Source organism: Trichomycterus rosablanca, chromosome 1 (assembly GCF_030014385.1).
Source record: "Trichomycterus rosablanca isolate fTriRos1 chromosome 1, fTriRos1.hap1, whole genome shotgun sequence".
NCBI classification, from domain to species: domain Eukaryota; kingdom Metazoa; phylum Chordata; class Actinopteri; order Siluriformes; family Trichomycteridae; genus Trichomycterus; species Trichomycterus rosablanca.
Genome location: NC_085988.1, coordinates 18,411,782 through 18,431,446, shown reverse-complemented (window position 1 = coordinate 18,431,446; position 19,665 = coordinate 18,411,782). Strand labels below are relative to the sequence as shown.

Here is a 19,665-nt window from a genome sequence, read left to right as displayed (position 1 = left end):
TGGCAGTTTTCCAACAGGATAACGACCCCAAACACAACCTCCAAGATGACAACTGCCTTGCTGAGGAAGCTGAAGGTAAAGGTGATGGACTAAACCCAATTGAGCACCTGTGGCGCATCCTCAAGTGGAAGGTGGAGGAGTTCAAGGTGTCTAACATCCACCAGCTCCGTGGTGTCATCATGGAGGAGTGGAAGAGGATTCCAGTAGCAACCTGTGCAGCCCTGTTGAATTCCATGCCCAGGAAGGTTAAGGCAGTGCTGGATAATAATGGTGGTCACACAAAATATTGACACTTTGGGCACAATTTGGACATGTTCACTGTGGGGTGTACTCACTTATGTTGCCAGCTATTTAGACATTAATGGCTGTGTGTTGAGTTATTTTCAGAAGACAGTAAATCTACACTGCTATACAAGTTGTACACTGACTACTCTAAGTTATATCCAAGTTTTATTTCTATAGTGTTGTCCCATGAAAAGATATAATAAAATATTTGCAGAAATGTGAGGGGTGTACTCACTTTTGTGATACACTGTATATATATATATATTATCATAGGTTATTCTATACCTTTTAACATTTATTTTGCTTATATCCCAACCTTTTATGTTTGTTCCACGCGTCAAATTCAAATGATTTAAATTTACAAAAGAGAATTGAGTCAGCAAAAAATATAATAAAGCTTCAAGAGAATAAAAAACACATACTCTTGGTTTAACACATTTTACATGTCCAAGCATATCAGGAATAGGATTTGCAGCTACACATTTAATATACTCTGGATTCATAACCCAAATCTTAAAAGGCTGGCCGCTGACAATGATTTGAAACCATTAAAACCACAGGGACCAGAACTGTAACCCAATATGTAAGACAATAAATGCTTTTAGTTAAAAAAATTCCAGCAGAGTCTAAGCTTCCCCTTTGTGAACTGGTAGCCTAACATTGGACAGCCACACCTCTAATTCACAAAAGGAATTAATGCTCGTCAAGATAATGATCATTATAGCGGTAGCGTTTCCGCCCTGGTAATTATTCACCCCACCAGCTAGAACAAGTCTATTTGGACCCTTCTATCTTTAAAAGGCACTAATTAGGTTTTTCAGAGAATCCTGCTCAGCACATTGCTCCATCGTGGCAGCAAACAGTGGGGATCCCTCCTGGATAAAGCCATCCATAATTTATGTGTGTAGAAAGCAGACTCGCGAGAGGAAAGAACGTATCCAAGCACCATTAAAAATCTTCGCAGATACAGATCAGGAGAATGCCAAAGCCATTTTGAAGAGCACCAGGAGATCAGTTGTAATACTAAAACCTCCCCAACATTTATTCTTTCAAAACTTATGTTAGTCAGCGGGGGAGGTCACTAAACAAGGAGCTTGAAGTCATCCAAAAATAGCTTAATTTTAATGTCACCATGCAGCGCTGGAACGCCTCAGGAATACTACTGCCCGGCGACACAGCTGACCTTTGGTTGTGCAGGAATACAGAACTACCTTTGTAAAAAACAAAAAGGAGAAAGAGTGCTCTGAAGCATGGTACAAAAGGACCAGTGGTTCTTCCTAAACCAACCACATTTATTCTGCTCTTAATTGGAGGGTCATTCAGCTGTCTGCAGTTAAAGCAGCCGACTAGACTAATGAGTTCTTCACATTATACAGCAGGCCAGAGATAAAGACAGGATGGTCAGGACTAAAAACAACACAACTCATGCAAAAACGGAGCCAGTTAACACTAAGTTTGTTTGTTTGTTTTTTTTTAATGCATTTTCTTCCCTTTTTCTTCTGGTTAGCGCGTCCAGTTGCCCGATTGCGTCATGCTTCCTCTCCACCAATGCCGATCCCCACTCCGATTGAGGAGAACGAACCTAACCCACGCCCCCTCCGACACGGCAGCCATATGCATTTTGTCACCTACACTTTGACGAGTGCAGTGCTGATCAGCACTGTGTACGGAGAGACACACCCTGAAAGCACTCTTTTTTCATCTCTGTGCAGGCACCATCAATCAGCCAGCAGAGGTCGTAATTGCATTAGTTATGAGAGAGACCCTATGCGGCTTAATCCCACCCCTGTCTGAACAACAGGCCGATCGTTGTTCATGTGGCCACTCAGCCCAGCCGGCAGGCAGAGCTGAGACTCGATACGATGTATTCAAGATCCCAGCTCTGGTTGAAGTGTGTGTTTTTACCGCTGCGCCACCTGAGCGACACTAAGTTTGTTAAAGTGAAGTGTTTGACCCTATTGTCATTTGATCCTAAAAATTCTGTCAGCTTCTCCTTCCTGCCAAATCCTGGAATGATTCAAAATGCCCTGGACAGAACACTAGTCCATCTCATGGCTTTATCCATCCCTACGTTTTGAGACATAGCCAGTCATGTCTGTGGAAACAGCAGGGAAAGCATAGTAGACCACTGTGCCACCCAAGTGACTAAAAAGTAAAAATACACAAAGATTATTTGCTTCTAACTTCGCAGCACCAGTTTGGGGAAGACCCTCCTGACTAGTTTGGAGTGAAAAAAATTTGTGGCTGATTTGTGATACCTTTAAGATACATGGAATGTTGATTGTGCACCAGTCTTAGTACAAAGACACACTTATAAACATTGTGGAAAGCCTTCAAAGAAGAGTAGAGGCTGTTATAGTTGCAAAAGTAAGGCCCACTATAACATTTACGACATTTAGCAGATGCTTTTATCCAAAGCGACTTACAATTGAGACTGTACACCGATCAGCCATAACATTAAAACCACCTCCTTTTTCAACACACACTGTCCATTTTATCAGCTCTACTTACCATATAGAAGCACTTTGTAGTTGTACAATTACTGACTGTAGTCCATCTGTTACTCTGTGTGCTTTGCCCCTTTCACGCTATTCTTTAATGGTCAGGACCCAACAAGACCACTACAGAGTAGGTATTACTTAGGTGGTGGATCATTCTCAGCACTGCAGTGACACTGACATGGTGGTGGTGTGTTAGTGTGTGTTGTGCTGGTATGAGTGGATCAGACAGCAGCGCTGCTGGAGTTTTTAAACACCTCACTGTCACTGCTGGATTGAGAATAGTCCACCAACCAAAAATATATACAGCCAACAGCGCCCGTAGGCAGCGTCCTGTGACAACTGATGAAGGTCTAGAAGATGACCAACTCAAACAGCAGCAATAGATGAGCGATCGTCTCTGACTTACATTTACAAAGTGGACCAACTAGGTAGGAGTGTCTAATAGAGTGGACAGTGAGTGGACACAGTATTTAAAAACTCTAGCAGCGCTGCTGTGTCTGATCCACTCATACCAGCACAACACACACTAACACACCACCACCATGTCAGTGTCACTGCAGTGCTGAGAATGACGCACCACCCAAATAATACCTACTCTGTGGTGGTCCTGTGGGGATCCTGACCATTGAAGAACAGCATGAAAGGGGGCTAACAAAGCATGCAGAGAAGCAGATAGACAACAGTCAGTAATTGTAGAACTACACAGTGCTTCTAGATGGTAAGTGGAGCTGATAAAATGGACAGTAAGTGTAGAAACAAGGAGGTGGTTTTAATGTTATGGCTGATCGGTGTATACATTGTAAGCAATTGAGAAATAAAGGCCTTGCTCAAGGGCCCAACAGTGGCAACCTGGCAGATGTGGGGCTTGAACCAGCGACCTTCCGATTATTGGTCCTGTTCCTTAACTGCTGCTAAAATTAATCAAATAAAGTTGGAAGAACACCAGGATGACATTAAGCTCATTTGATAGCCCTCAGTCACCAGATTTATAGATCATTAAACCCTTTATGGGACATTCTAAAGCACATAAAATACATTTGAAGCTACTTAGAAGGCAAGGTCATAGGCTCCAATATATTATCATAGTATTATGTGTTACCAAATGTACAAACTGAACAATATAGAAGACAAATGTTCATTCGCCTCTATGACATCCAAATAACCAATGTTGTTCAAATCTTATCAGGCATTGGTATTCTGAGGCAGACCTTCATGTCACTACACACGTCATACACACAAATCCTGTTCCTCAATCTGAACTCGAAGCCAAATCAGACTAGACCTGCAGTGTCAGATATCAGGGCAATTTACTCTGTTCTATTTGTTCACAAGGTTTGCATCTCATAAGAATGGTATTCCATCATCACTCACTTAGACTTTGACCACAGTTGTGTCTTGTATCACTACAGTCCCTGGAATAACAACCATTCAAATTTAATTAACTTACAATGAAATCAGTTTAATTTCACACTTGTATTTTCTGCTGAAATGCACATTTTAGTGTTTTCCCATTCCTAAAACACCTGGCTCAGCTTTTTACCTGATTAAAGGAATACTCCAGTGTTTTAAGCTTATCTCTACATGGTCTGGATAATTGAGCCAGAATCTGATTAAGAAACCTTGAACAACGTGTACTTTGTACTTCAGTCAGTTGAATTTCATAATAATTACTCTCTAATTATACACCAATCAGCCATAACATTAAAACCACCTCCTTGTTTCTACACACATTGTCCAGTTTATCAGCTTCATTTACCATATAGAAGCACTTTGTAGTTCTACAATTACTGACAGTAGTCCATCTGTTTCTCTGCATGCTTTGTTAGCCCCCTTTCATGCTGTGCTTCAATGGTCAGGACTCTCCCAGGACCACCACAGAGCAGGTATTATTTGGGTGGTGGATCATTCTTGGCACTGCAGTGACACTGACATGGTGGTGGTGTGTTAGTGTGTGTTGTGCTGGTATGACTGAATAAGACACAGCAGTGCTGGCTGAGTTTTTCAACACCTCACTGTCACTTCTGGACTGAGAATAGTCCACCAACCAAAAATATACAGCCAACAGCGCCCCATGGGCAGCGTCCTGTGACCACTGATGAAGGTCTAGAAGATGACCAACTCAAACAGCAGCAATAGATGAGCGATCGTCTCTGACTTTACATCTACCAGGTGGACCAACTAGGTAGGAGTGTCTAATAGAGTGGACAGTTAGTGGACACGGTATTTTAAAAACTCCTCATACCAGCACAACACACACTAACACACCACCACCATGTCATTGTTACTGCAGTGCTGAGAATCATCCACCACCTAAATAATACCTGCTCTGTGGTGGTCCTGATCATTGAAGAACAGGGTGAAAGCAGGCTAAAAAAGTATGTAGAGAAACAGATGGATTACAGTCAGTCATTGTAGAACTACAAAGTGCTTCTATATGGTAGGTGGAGCTGATAAAATGGACAGTAAGTGTAGAAACAAGGAGATGGTAATAATACTAATAATGATTGTTCTTAAAGTAAATGACAATAGCCATGTCTGCTTCCTCTCATGGTTTCTTCCTGTAATTTTAGGGTAGTTTTTCTTTGCCACTGTCACCTTCGGCTTGCTCAATAGGGGTTTTTGGTCTGTTGGTCCTGGATTCTGTACAGTTGCTTTGAGACAATGTTTATTTTAAAAAGATATATGCAAATCAATTTGACTTGACTAGATTTTTATACTGTAAGTGTGCTTCTACAGTTAAAACTAAACTAGACTAGCCTTGGAATGCATGAATAAAGTGAGCCAACAATCAGCCATGTAGCAAGAACAGATTTTTAGCTTCGGCTAAACCGAATATTGGGAATTTATTCTTGATTTGTTAGGACCACTAATCTTTTTGACAGACCCCATGTCAATCCCAGTCAGTCTCCACTATTGCACAATGATCAAGGAGAACCTCTGAGACTTTGGTGTGAGCTTTCATCAGCCTGGATCTACAGCAGCTCAAGTCTGATCCCTCACTGATCTCATCATGCACCATCACAAGAAGAAGACGTCGAGGCGAAACTTCAGATCTTTACTTCACTAGAATCAGTACACCAGAGTCATAAGACTTCAACCGTCAAAAAAAGAGGTTTGCCGTGAATTAGAACCGGCTGGGGCAAAAGAGACACTCTTGACAGTGCTGGAGCAGGGTATCCTCTCCTGCATAACAGCATATAAGCCAGTGGCAATGTTATGTTCTCTTAACAGTGGACAGCATGTGCTTTAGTAGTCTCTAATTCACGGACATGTCAGTGGTTTTTACTATTCCACGTACTTTGTACAACCCTAAATCAGAAAAACTTGAGACAGCATGGAAAGTGCAAATAAAATAAAAACACAGTGTTCCTTACATTTACTTTGACTTTTATTTGATTGCAGACAGGATTTCATGTTTTGTCTGCTCAACTTCATTTCATTTGTTATTATATCTCCATTCCTGCATTTCAGACCTGCAACACATTCCAAAAAAGTTGGGACTGGGGCAATTTAGAGCAAGTAATGAGGTGAAAAAACTTAATAATGATGTGATTCCAAACAGGTGATGTCAACAGGTGATTGTAATCATGGTTTGGTACAAAAGCAGCATCCAGGAAAGGCTGAGTCTTTGATGAGCAAAGATGATCAGAGGATCTCCAGTTTGTCAACAAACGTGTGAGAAAATTATTTAAATGTTTAAAAACAATGTACCTCAAAGAAAGATTGGAAGGGATTTGCATATTTCTCCCTCTACAGTGCATAATATCATTAAACCATTCAAGGAATCGAGAGGAATTTCAGTGCATAAAGGCCAAGGATCCAAGCTTAAGCTGAACGCCCATGATCTTTGATCCCTCAGACGGCACTGCATCAAGAACCGCCACTCAACAATAGCTGATATAACCAGTGTCAGTGACCTTGGCAAAGGTCGTTTACACTTCTGTGATGGCAGCATTAATGCAGAAAAGTACATTGAGATCTTAGAGCAACATGTGCTGCCTTCAAGACGTCGTCTTTTCCAGGGACGTTCATGCATTTTTCAACAAGACAATGCAAAACCACATGCTGCACACATTACAAAGGCATGGCTGTGGAGAAAGAAGGTACGGGTACTGGACTGACCTGCCTGCAGTCCTGGTGTGAGCTTTCCCCAGTAGAGAATGTTTGTAAAATTTTGAAAGGAAAAACGCAACAACGACGACCCCGTACTGTTGTACATCTTAAGACGCGTTTGCAGGAAGAATGAGATAAAATAAAAGCTGAAACACTAAATCACTTGGTCTCCACAGTGCCAAAACATCTTTTAAATGTGGTGAAAAGGAATAGCTACATTACAAAGTGGTAAATGCTTTACTGTCCCAACTTTTTTTGGAATGTGTTGCAGGACTGAAATGCAGGAATGGATGTTTATTAATAAATGAAATGAAGTTGAGCAGATAAAACATGAAATATCTCAGGTTCATCCTGTCTGCAATCATGCAATCAAATAAAAGTAAAAGTAAAAGTAAGAAACTCTTTTGAATAGACACGTTTATCCAAAGCAATTTACAATTGTGACCAAATAATATTCAAGCAATTGAGGGTTCAGGGCCTTTCTCAAGTACACAACAGTGGCAACTTCAGACAGTGGTTGGGCTTAAACCAGCAAGCTTCTGATTACTAGTCATATACCTTTAACAATGAGCTACCATTACCCTTAAACCTAGTTTATTAGGCACAATCTTGCCCTATTTATACACCGACAAGGCATAACATTATGACCACTGACAGGTGAAGTGAATAACACTGATTATCTCTTCATCACGGCACCTGTTAGTGGGTGGGATATATTAGGCACCAAGTGAACATTTTATCCTCATAGTTGATGTGTTAGAAGCAGAAAAATGGACAGGCGTAAGGATTTGAGCGAGTTTGACAAGGGCGAAATTGTGATGGCTAGATGACTGGGTCAGAGCATCTCCAAAACTGCAGCTCAGCTCTTGTGGGGTGTTCCCGGTCTGCAGTGGTCAGTATCTATCAAAAGTGGTCCAAAGAAGGAACAGTGGTAAACCGGCGACAGAGTCATGGGTGGTCAAGGCTCATTGATGCACGTAGGGAGCAAAGGCTGACCCGTGTGGTTCAATCTAACAGACGAGCTACTGCTATAGAAGTTAATGCTTGTTCTGATAGAAAGGTGTCAGAATACACAGTGCATCTCAGTTTGTTACGTCTGGAGCTGCAAAAGGGGGGCCAACACAATATTAGGAAGGTGGTCATAATGTTATGCCTGATCGGTGTATAAGCTCAAAGACATCCCCACTAGTCACTTAAAATCACCTACATGAAATTTTAAGGCCATGCTACAAAGTTAATTGACCCACCTGCCATTCACATAACCCCTTCTGCCTGGAAAATCAAAGACTAGAATTTTTTTTAGCTTAATCAGCAACCATAAAATGAATGTTTCAATCAAAGCATTAATAAAATATCTTTAAGTAAGCACTTCTACAGTGTTTACCCATCACTGCTGTCATTAAAAATAAATCACTGGTTTCAGCTCGTTGATTAGTAAATAAGAGACGACACACTCGCTCATGATGGGCCTTGGAGATTCATGACTACTTTATAAACCTGCTGAAATGATGATAAAGCTTAAATCTGTGGCGCATAAATCTTTCATATAAGTGCATACATATTTCCTTAACATTACAGCAGGGTAATGACATGAGGAGGGCAGCGTATGCTGTTTTACAGAACAATGTCTCAGGGTGTTCTCTTTAAATATGGCGCTAATTTATTTGGGTGTATCGTTATATAGAAATTGTTTTTCAGGTAGCAATCTGGCGTCTCTTGTGCAATCTGGAAACACCAGCAATTTACAATTTACAGATTAATTAAAACATCTGTTAACCTATTAAAGTGCACTAGCAGAAAAAATACATTACATTATCAGTCGAAGCAGACAGAGCACTGAATGGGTGATGTGCAATGAAACCGAAATTCTCTAGCATGGTATATGTTATTATATATCGTGATCCTGTATATATCAATGGGACAGTGGTAGCCTAGTGGGTAGAGATTTGGGCTAATCAATCGAAAGGTTGAGAGTTTGAATCCCAGCTCTGTGCTTCAGTGGCGCCGTACAATAGCCAACCCTGCGCTCTGACCCTAGATTCCAAACAAGCTGGGATATGCAAAGAAAGAATTTCATTGTACTGTATATGTACGTACACCGATCAGGCATATCCAGCACATCCCACAGATGCTCGATTGGATTGAGATCTGGGGAATTTGGAGACCAAGTCAACACCTCAAACTCGTTGTTGTGCTCCTCAAACCATTCCTGAATTATTTTTGCTTTGTGGCAGGGCGCATCATCCTGCTGAAAGAGGCCACAGCCATCAGGGAATACCGTCTCCATGAAAGGGTGTACAAGGTCTGCAACAATGCTTAGGTAGGTGGTACGTGTCAAAGTACCATCCACATGGATGGCAGGACCCAAGGTTTCCCAGCAGAACATTGCCCAAAGCATCATACTTCTTCCCATAGTGCATCCTGGTGCCATGTGTTCCCCAGATAAGCAACGCACGCGCACCCGGCCATCCAAGTGATGTAAAAGAAAATGTGATTCATCAGACCAGGCCACCTTCTTCCATTGCTCCGTGGTCCAGTTCCGATGCTCACGTGCCCATTGTTGGCACTTTCGGCGGTGGATAGGGGTCAGCATGGGCACCCTGACTGGTCTGCGGCTATGCAGCCCGATACACAACAAACTGTGATGCACTGTGTATTCTGACACCTTTCTATCAGAACCAGCATTTTTGGAGATGCTCTGACCCAGTCGTCTAGCCATGACAATTTCAGTGGTTAAGGTACTGAATTTGTATTTGGAAAGTCAGTGGTTCATATAATACCACCCACTGCCACTGCTGGGCCCTTAAGCAAGACCCTTGATGCTGAGCTGAAACCACATTTCCAAAGAAGTTGGGATATAAAACTGCAAAGAAAATATTTCCAGGGTTTTTTTCTGACAAACATAAATACATTTTGAATTTGATGCCTGTAACACACTCCAAAAAAGTTAAGACAAGGGCTTGTTAAGAGTGAAAAGTTTCTGGATTGTGTGTTAGGTACGCCCTCCTCGGTCTGCATCAGTAGAGGAGTAGAGGACTGGGTAATTAGACACAACTATATTGGAAAAAAATTTTTTTAGAATATAGACTATCTTCATTTTGCAAACAAATAAAAAGTATATATAATTTGTTTGAGTTTGTTGCAGGCATCAGATGCTACATTTCAAATTTACAACTCTGGAAATCTTTTATTGGATTATTTGTTGGTTAAATAAAAGTCCAAGCCAATGAACACATTACAGATTCTTGTTTTTATTGCAAAATGTCCCAACTATTTTAGAAAGATGGTTTGCATTCAGTCACAACTGTAACTTACATTGGATAAAAATGCCCATGTATAAAAATGCCCATGGCAGTATGGCCATAAATTCAGCAATCCTTGTGAAAAGCATATATACCAATCAGCCATAACATTAAAACCACCTCCTTGTTTCTACACACACTGTCCATTTAATCAGCTCCACTTACCATATAGAAGCACTTTGTAGTTCTACAATTACTGACTGTAGTCCATCTGTTTCTCTGCATGCTTTGTCAGCCCCCTTTCACCCTGTTCTTCAAAGATCAGGACCCCCACAGCACCACCACAGAGCAGGTATTATTTGGGTGGTGGATCATTCTCAGCACTGCAGTCACACTGACATGGTGGTGGTGTGTTAGTGTGTGTTGTGCTGGTTTTAGTGGATAAGACACAGCAATGCTGGTTGAGTTTTTAAACACCTCACTGTCCCTGCTGGACTGAAAATAGTCCACCAACCAAAAATATCCAGCCAACAGCACCCCGTGGGAAGCGTCCTGTGACCACTGATGAAGATCTAGAAGATGACCAACTCAAACCGCAGCAATAGATGAGCGATCGTCTCTGACTTTACATCTACAAGGTGAACCAACTTGGTAGGAATGTCTAATAGAGTGGACAGTGAGTGGACACAGTATTTAAAAACTCTAGCAGCGCTGCTGTGTCTGATCCACTCATACCAGCACAACACACACTAACACATGATCCACCACCTAAATAATATCTACTCTGTGGTGGTCCTGTGGGGGTCCTGACCGTTGAAGAACAGGGTGAAAGCAGGCTAAAAAAGCATGCAGAGAAATAGATGGACTACAGTCAGTAATTGTAGAACTACAAAATGCTTCTACATGGTAAGTGTAGGTGATAAAATGGACAGTGTGTAGAAACAAGGATTTAATGTAATGTGGTATTAATGTTATGGCTGATCGGTGTATATGTATGGAAAAGCATATGAGATCAAGGAGTTGTAAGTTTAACCCCAAATAACACCACAAGCCATCTGCAACCAGAAGGGCTAGAAGGAAAACATAGCTGTCAACCTTATCAATCATGCAATGTCAGCCATTCTCCAGTGTCTATGAGCAACTCTGTATGGCAACAGAACTCCTCCAAGAATACTGTTTGAAAAATAGACTCTACAGACCATTGCACACATTTATAAGATGTCAGTATGTGAGTTTGAGCCCAGAGAGGTCTGTGGCATTTCTGGATGTTATGGCCTTATGGATTCTGCAGTGATGAACTGTGTTTACTGAAAAGGGTTTTCCAAAGTATACCCAAGCCCATCTGTTGTTCATGTTTATTACAGAAGGATGTAAGTTTTTTAAGCAGTGCTATGGAATTGAAGGCAATTGCAATTCAATATCTGTTTTCAAAATTGGTTTGCACTTAATGCAAAGGGATCTCTCATGATTGTCCTATAGTAAGTCGTAGATTGTAAAATCCCTAAATTTATTGCATATGCGCATTGAAACAATTTTTCTGGACTGTTGGGGGAACCTCAAACAGTTATTTCTTATAAACAACAAAGCTTTTTATTAATGCTTTCAAACAACTTCTAAAGCCAATGATTATAATCATTCCACAAAGTTCCTAGCCTTACATTGTCCCTGTCCCAACTTTTTTGGAATGTGTTTCAGGCGTGTGTTTCAAGTTAGAAAATTGTATATATTTACATAAATAAATGTTAAGGCGCCCGGGTGGTGCAGCGGGATAATCCGCTAGCACACCAGCGCCGAGATTCTGAACTCCTCGGTTCGAAACTTGGAGTTGCCACCGGTCGGCTGGGGCGCCATCTAGCGTGCATAATTGGCAGTGCCTGCAGCGGACATGGTTCTGCTAGCGCGGGATATCCTTCAAACGCTGTGTAAGGACCCTGATTAGCAGATAGAGAGGTGCCTGTGCAGAATGCATGGGTGAAAAAGGGTTCCGCTAAGGGCTGCACGTGGGTCGGAGGAGGCGTGAGCAGCAATATACACACCTCAACTGCAATCAGGGATCCCCCAGCAGCGGAAGACAAATTGACTACTCTAAATTGGTAGAGAATGGGAGAAAATGCATAAATATAATAGAAAATGAATAAATAAATAAATGTTACATTTGATAAGGTAAAACATTAAACATCTCCTCTTTGTGTTGTTTTCAATATGATGTCTTCTGTTTTTATACACATTTTACATACAGCCCTGATGTATTTTTTAAAATTGGGTTTGTAATTTATTGTACATATTTGATTTATACATGTTAGCAACATGTGTGGCCGAAACACCTGCAACTGTCACTAAGAACTACAGTATGTCCACATACTTTTGACCATAGAGAGTACTGTCCTTGATTAAGTTTCGATCACTTTTTCAATATCTACTTTTAGCCTCATTACACAATGCTGTTTGATTTTAAAAGCCACTGATGGCATTTAGTAAAAGATAAGTGAGCATAAAGGGCAACATGTTGGTGCAGCAGGTAGTGTGAATGCCATACAACAACATGGGTCTCGTGGACCTTGATTTAATCCTCCTGTTATTGTCTGTATGGTATGATCTCTTTATGTCTGTCTGGGTTTTCTATGTGTATGCCAAATTTCACCCCCTTCCAAAAATATGATGAAGGCTGACAGGAGGCTTTAAGAACTATACGTACTGGTTTATAATACAACCCCTTTAAAACAACTTAATGTCAGAATACATGCGCAGCAATCCGACTGCTACTGTTTAAGATAAGATAAGATAAGATAAGATAAGATAAGATAGCCTTTTATTATCCCACGTGGGGGTATTTGCAGTGTTACAGCAGCTTTCAAGAATATAAAAATAAAAAAGTGTTTACACATATGTACACATACAGTATATTAAAAAGTAGAAAAGTAAGAATATGTAAAAAAAAATTACAAAAATATAAACGTTTGGTGAATGGTAAGTGGACATTACAAATATGGTTGGGTTAACAGCTTGACATTTACATTTTCAGCATTTAGCAGATGCTTTTATCCAAAGCGACTTACAGTACTCTGACAGTACACCTATCAGCCATAACATTAAAACCATCTCCTGGTTTCTACACTCACTGTCCATTTTATCAGCTCCACTTACCATATAAAAGCACTTTATAGTTCTACAATTACTGACTGTAGTATATCTGTTTCTCTACATACCTTTCTAGCCTGCTTTCACCCTGTTCTTCACAGGACCACCACAGAGCAGGTATTATTTAGGTGGTGGATCATTCTCAGCACTGCAGTGACACTGACATGGTGGTGGTGTGTTAGTGTGTGTTGTGCTGGTATGAGTGGATCAGACACAGCAGCGCCGCTGGAGTTTTTAAATATCGTGTCCACTCACTGTCCACTCTATTAGACACTCCTACCTAGTTGGTCCACCTTGTCGATGTAAAGTCAGAGACGATCGCTCATCTACTGGTTTATTCTTTTCACAACCATTCATTTTTAGAAAGTGATGTGTGTGTTTGCATGAGTGTATGTTGTGTTAACCTTGTGAAAATTGTGAATTGCTGCTGTAACACTTCAATTTCCCATCAGGGATCAATAAAGTAATTAATCAATCACTCAATTAAATACTCTAAAGTAAACTAATCTTAATGTTATGTTCATGAAACCAGTTTGAGAAAGGTTGTGGTGTGTGACATGGCATATCTGGAAGTAAGATACAAAGCAGTGGCATTTAAACCATGCTTGACTGGCATTGGGGGCCACCACCAGCCTGAAACGTTAACACAAGACAGGTTGAGGTGCCCAGGTGGCGCAGTGGGATATTCCATTAGCACACCAGCGCCGAGATTCTGAACTCTTCAGTCGGCTGGGCGCCATCTAGTGGGCATAACTGGCAGTGCCTGTAGCAGACACGAATTGGCCACTGTGTCTGCTAAGGCGGGATGACCGGACTATGTGGGTAACGCTGTGTAAGGACTCCGATTAGCAGATAGAGGCGCCTGTGCAGAGTGCATGGGTGAAAAGAAGGGGTCCGCTAGGACTGTGCACGCGTCGGAGGAGGCGTGAGCAGCAACATACCCTCCTCGAATGGAATCAGGGATCCCCAGCAGCGGGAGACAGATTGACTACGCTAAAAACAAAAGAAAAATAGGAGAAAATGCATAAATAAAAAATAAAAAAACTAGACAGGTTGGGTTCATGGACTTATGCTGTTTATGCCAAATTCTGACCTTATTATCTGTATTTTGCATCAGAAATCGATATTTATCAGACTAAACTGGTTTATTCATTCATTTTCAGAAAGCCTGGGACTACTGGCTGTCAGGATTAAAACCCAGTGTGGTCTTCTGTTATATCCCATGCTGATGCTTTACTGCTCACCATGACTGTAAACAGTGACATAGAGGTTATCGATGTTACTGTACCCTTACCTCCTAGCTTAACCAAGATTCGCTATTTTAATCTGACCTCTCTCAAGGTGTTTTTATCCCAGAACTGCCACTCACTATATTTTTTTCCCCATGTAATATTGTGTAATCAATAGGGACCATTGTATATGAAAGTCCCAGTCCCAAGTTACTCAAATCAATCGCCCACTTTTTTTGTGAACACGAACTGAAGCTCCTGCTACATGACTTCAGGCGTCATGGCTTCAGGGCTACATGTGTTCCTAATAAAGTAATGTGTGTGTTTGCATGATCCTTGTGATAATTGTGAATTGCTGCTGTAACACTGCAATTTCCCTTCGGGGATCAATAATGTAATTTATCAATCAAATTTAAAATATGCTTTATTCTCTAAAGTAAACTAATCGTATTGTTATGTTCAGGAAACCAGTTTGGGAAAGGTTGTGCTGTGTGACATGACGTATTCTGGAAGTAGGATACAAAGGATCGGCAGTGGTATTTAAACCATGCTTGACTGGCATTGGGGCCACCACCAGTCTAGAAGGTTAAAACAAGACAGGTTGAGGTGCCCAGGTGGCGCAGCGGGATATTCCGCTAGCACACCAGCGCTGAGATTCTGAACTCCTCAATCAGCTGGGCGCCATCTAGTGGGCATAATTGGCAGTAATTGGCCACCGTGTCTGCTAAGGCGGGATGACCGGAAATAAAAAATAAAAAAACAGACAGGTTGGGTTCATGGACTTATGCTGTTTATGCTAAATTCTGACCTTATTATCTGTATTTTGCTGCAGAAATCAATATTTATCAGACTAAACTGGTTTATCCAATCCACAAACTATTTTTTTGAAAGCCTGGGACTGATGGCTGTCATGAATAAAACCGAGTGTTGTCTTCTGTTATACCCCATGTTGATGCTTTACTGCTCACCATGACTGTAAACAGTGACATAGAGGTTATCGATGTTATTGTATCCCTTTATCCTAGCTTCACCAAGACTCACTATTTTAATCTTTTGATCAAGATTGTATTTTGTCCCAGAACTGCCACTCACTAGATGTTTTTACCCATGTAATTTTGTGTAATCATTAGGAACCATTGTATATGAAAGTCCCAGTCCCAAGTTACTCAAATTAATCGCCCCCTTTTTATGAACATGAACTGAAGCTCCTGCTACATGACTTCAGGCGTCATGGCTTCAGGGCTACATGTGTTCCTAATAAAGTGATGTGTGTGTTTACATGAGTGTATGTTGTGTGATTCATGCTGTTTATGCCAAATTCTGACCCTATTATTTGTATTTTGCATCAGAAATCGATATTTATTAGACTTAAATGGTTTATCCAATCCACAACCATTTATTTTCAAAAAGCCTGGGACTACTGGCTGTCAGAAATAAAACCCAGTGTGGTCTTCTGTTATATCCCATGTTGATGCTTTACTGTTTACCATGGTTGTAAACAGTAACATAGAGGTTATAATTTCCTCTGAGCTCTGAGCTATTTTAATCTTACCTATCTGATCAAGAAGGTGTTTTTGTCCCAAAACTGCCACTCACTAGATGTTTTTTCCCCATGTAATTTTGTGTAATCAATAGGGACCATTGTATATGAAAGTCCCAGTCCCAAGTTACTCAAAATCAATCGCCCCTTTTTTGTGATCATAAACTGAGGCTCCTGCTACATGACTTCAGGCTTCCTGGCTTCAGGGCTACATGTGTTCCTAATAAAGTGATGTGTGTGTTGTCATGAGTGTATGTTGTTCAGGGATCAATAACGTAATCAATCACTCAATTAAAATCAATTAATTTAGAATATGCTTTATTCTCTAAAGTAGACTAATCGTATTGTTATGATCATGAAACCAGTTTAAGAAAGGTTGTGCTGTGTGACATGGCGTATCTGGAAGTGAGATACAAAGCATCGGCAGTGGCATTTAAACCATGCTTGACTGGCACTGGGGCCACCACCAGTCTGGAAGGTTAAAACAAGACAGGTTGGGTTCATGGATTTATGCTGTTTTTCCCCATGTAATTTTGTGTAATCAATAGGGATCATTGTACTGTATATGAAAGTCCCATGCACCTGAAGCTCCTGCTACATGACTTCAGCCGTCATGGCGTCAGGGCTACATGTGTTCCTAATAAAGGGATGTGTGTGTTTGCACGAGTGTATGCGCATGCGATGTGCATGTGTGCGGAATACGAATGAAGCGCAGCGCAGAGAGTCCAGCATGCCAATGAACTTGTACACTCGGGCACCACCATCAAGGACACTGCTTTGTACAAACGATCAACAAACGTAGCATTTGCGACCTGCTTATTCAAGCTGGCACCTACCATGTTCACTTCAGACACCATGTCTATGCTGGCGATGTCTATGTTCATGCCAACCGCCACCGGTGCACCTAAAATAAAAGAAAGAGACGCATGTCAGTGCGGATGGCAGGAATGCGTGTGGATTGCGCGGAACTGAAGATGTCCAATGTGCAACGCTGGACTTATATAGATAGATAAATAAATAGATATAGAGATGTGCACATAAATGCATGCATGCCAGGTTCTAATTTGGCAGCATTGACTTGCATAATTTGCATTAAATGCAGTCAAATAAAGGCGCAAACGTGCCTCGCTGTGTGGATCTGTCACAATATGTTCAAACACAGGCTGAAACGGTCCATCACATCGTCTCTGGCAAAACAGGTGGAAGAGCGTCTAACAGTACGATTAAACATCACGCAAGCAAAGCAGACACGTCGCAAAGTTAAATGCGCAAAATCCGCATAGAGAATGTCAAGTCGTGACAGACTGATGAGTCTAACCAGACCCGAACCTGAAACCTGAGGACTGCACACATGCCAGTTTGACATGCCAGTGCAGACAGGGATGAGTTAACAAGGTCGCTACAAGTCACTGGGCATGCAGCGGACATCATGCAAACCATGCAAGTGCGCAAAAACTAAACATGCGCAATTTTCTCACAAAATACCTCCAAAATCCGGTCTGAGTCGGATGTCGTATCCCTTCATCAGTCTGTCCACTGTGTCTTTCACAACAGGCATGTTGCTCGGGTCTTTGCTGCTGGGAGAAAAACCAACGTTCACATGAACCCAGATGCAAAGTGTAACAAAATCCTCATAAAACATCCAAACTTGATTGACATCTTGCCTCCCCCCCTCCAAAAAACCCCCCAAAAACATGCAAAACAACACAACCCTGAGCAATTACCTCTGCGCACAGACAGCAGACATGATAAAAGGACATAACAATAAGAGACTAAGTGTTTTCCTCATCCTCTCCATCGCAGCAGTTTGTACCAGAGTATTTTTTCAGATGCGAGGAGGACAGCGCGCATCCATCCAACTTCACTCACTGCCAGTGCACTGAAGCTGAGAGCGGCGCGCATGCGCACACCCAGCCTTAACATCAAAAAGTAGCCTGGATGCTGAGGAGAGCAGACGCGTTACGTTTTTCAAACCACGCCCACTTAGAATCGAAACGCGCCGATTGGTCAGAATCTATCGACATACATTAAACTACAGGATTAGTATGTAGTATACACTGATCAGCCATAACATTAAAACCACCTCCTTGTTTCTACACTCGCTGCTCCACTTACCATATAGGAGCACTTTGTAGTTCTACAATTACTGACTGTAGTCCATCTGTTTCTCTACATACCTTTTTAACCTGCTTTCACCCTGCTCTTCAATGGTCAGGACCCCCACAGAGCAGGTATTATTTAGGTGGTGGATCATTCTCAGCACTGCAGTGACACTGACATGGTGTGTTAGTGTGTGTTGTGCTGGTATGAGTGGATCAGACACAGCAGCGCTGCTGGAGTTTTTAAATACCGTGTCCATTCACTGTCCACTCTATTAGACACTCCTACCTAGTTGGTCCACCTTGTAGATGTGAAGTCAGAGACGATCGTTCATCTATTGCTGCTGTTTGAGTTGGTCATCTTCTAGACCTTCATCAGTGGTCACAGGATGCTGCCCATGGGGCGCTGTTGGCTGGATATCTTTGGTTGGTGGACTATTCTCACTCCAGCAGCGCTGCTGTGTCTTATCCACTCATACCAGCACAACACACACTAACACTTCACCACCATGTCAGTGTCACTGCGGTGCTGAGAATTAACTACCACCCAAATAATACCTAGTCTGTGGTGGTCCTGTGTGGGTCCTGACCACTGAAGAACAGCATGAAGGGAGGGTAACAAAGCATGCAGAGAAATAGATGGACTACAGTCAGTAATTGTAGAACTACAAAGTGCTTCTATATGGTAAGTGGAGCTGATAAAACACTCATGGACAGTGAGTGTAGAAACAAGGAGGTGGTTTTAATGTTATGGCTGATCGGTGTATACACACCAGAGATTGATTAATAATGACGCCTTTATTTCCACTTACATGGCTAAGACGTCTTAAGCCACAACTAGTTTTTCTCCTCAATTTAGACATAGCCATTTCTCCATTTCACTTGCAATCTCTGCTACATGCACAACTGACTGACAACACACGGAACACACTATGTTCTCTGTATTTCTCTGCCGCCTGTGCCTCAACCAAACAGCAGGAGCCACTATTGCTATATATTGCTATATCAGACCTTGCCTTCCTCTGATACTGGGCATTGTGTCTGAAGAGGGTCTGATCAATTGATGTATTTTAAGTCCCATTTCTATCAGTAATTGTTTTTAATTGCTTAAGGTTACAAAGGTCCATGCTTGCAATTTCAAAATGCTTCACATGTTTTTGGTGGAATTTGAGTCAGGAGATTAGCTATGTCATGCAAGTGCCTTTACTCACATTTACAGGAACATTTAGTTATTTTAGCTTCAAGAGTGGGGTCATTGTCTAGTAGAAATATGCAGATTTAATCATGTCTCAGGACCTTACTCCGTTCATGTTTTCATTAATGACAAATTAAGTCTTATTACCATTTGCTGAGAAACAGCCACATAATGTCAATGGTTCAGTTACCAACCTCATTTTGCTAATTTACAGCTGGAGTTAATTTAGCTTGCACCACCAAGTAGGCTCACCTCAGATTAAAGACACGATCACCCCCTTAATCATGTAACAACAAGTGCAGACATAGGGAAAAACGTGCCCC

General features: G+C 41.5%; 1 protein-coding gene across 2 annotated transcripts in view; it reads right to left on the bottom strand.

Annotated features, from left to right (window-relative positions):
- gabrb2a (gamma-aminobutyric acid type A receptor subunit beta2a) overlaps nucleotides 1-17,906 on the bottom strand; it is a 140,437-nt gene extending 122,531 nt beyond the window's left edge. The window contains exons 1-3 of one of the 2 annotated variants that reach the window (XM_063000520.1): nucleotides 17,773-17,906; nucleotides 17,534-17,625; nucleotides 16,885-16,952 (exon numbers count right to left, since the gene is read on the bottom strand). In XM_063000520.1, the coding sequence (XP_062856590.1) occupies nucleotides 16,885-16,952; nucleotides 17,534-17,625; nucleotides 17,773-17,846 (234 nt within the window). In that variant the 5' untranslated portion in view covers nucleotides 17,847-17,906. The remainder of the gene's footprint in view (nucleotides 1-16,884; nucleotides 16,953-17,533; nucleotides 17,626-17,772) is intronic. The other variant, XM_063000528.1, reaches the window with a different exon arrangement.
- Nucleotides 17,907-19,665: the final 1,759 nt, after the last annotated feature.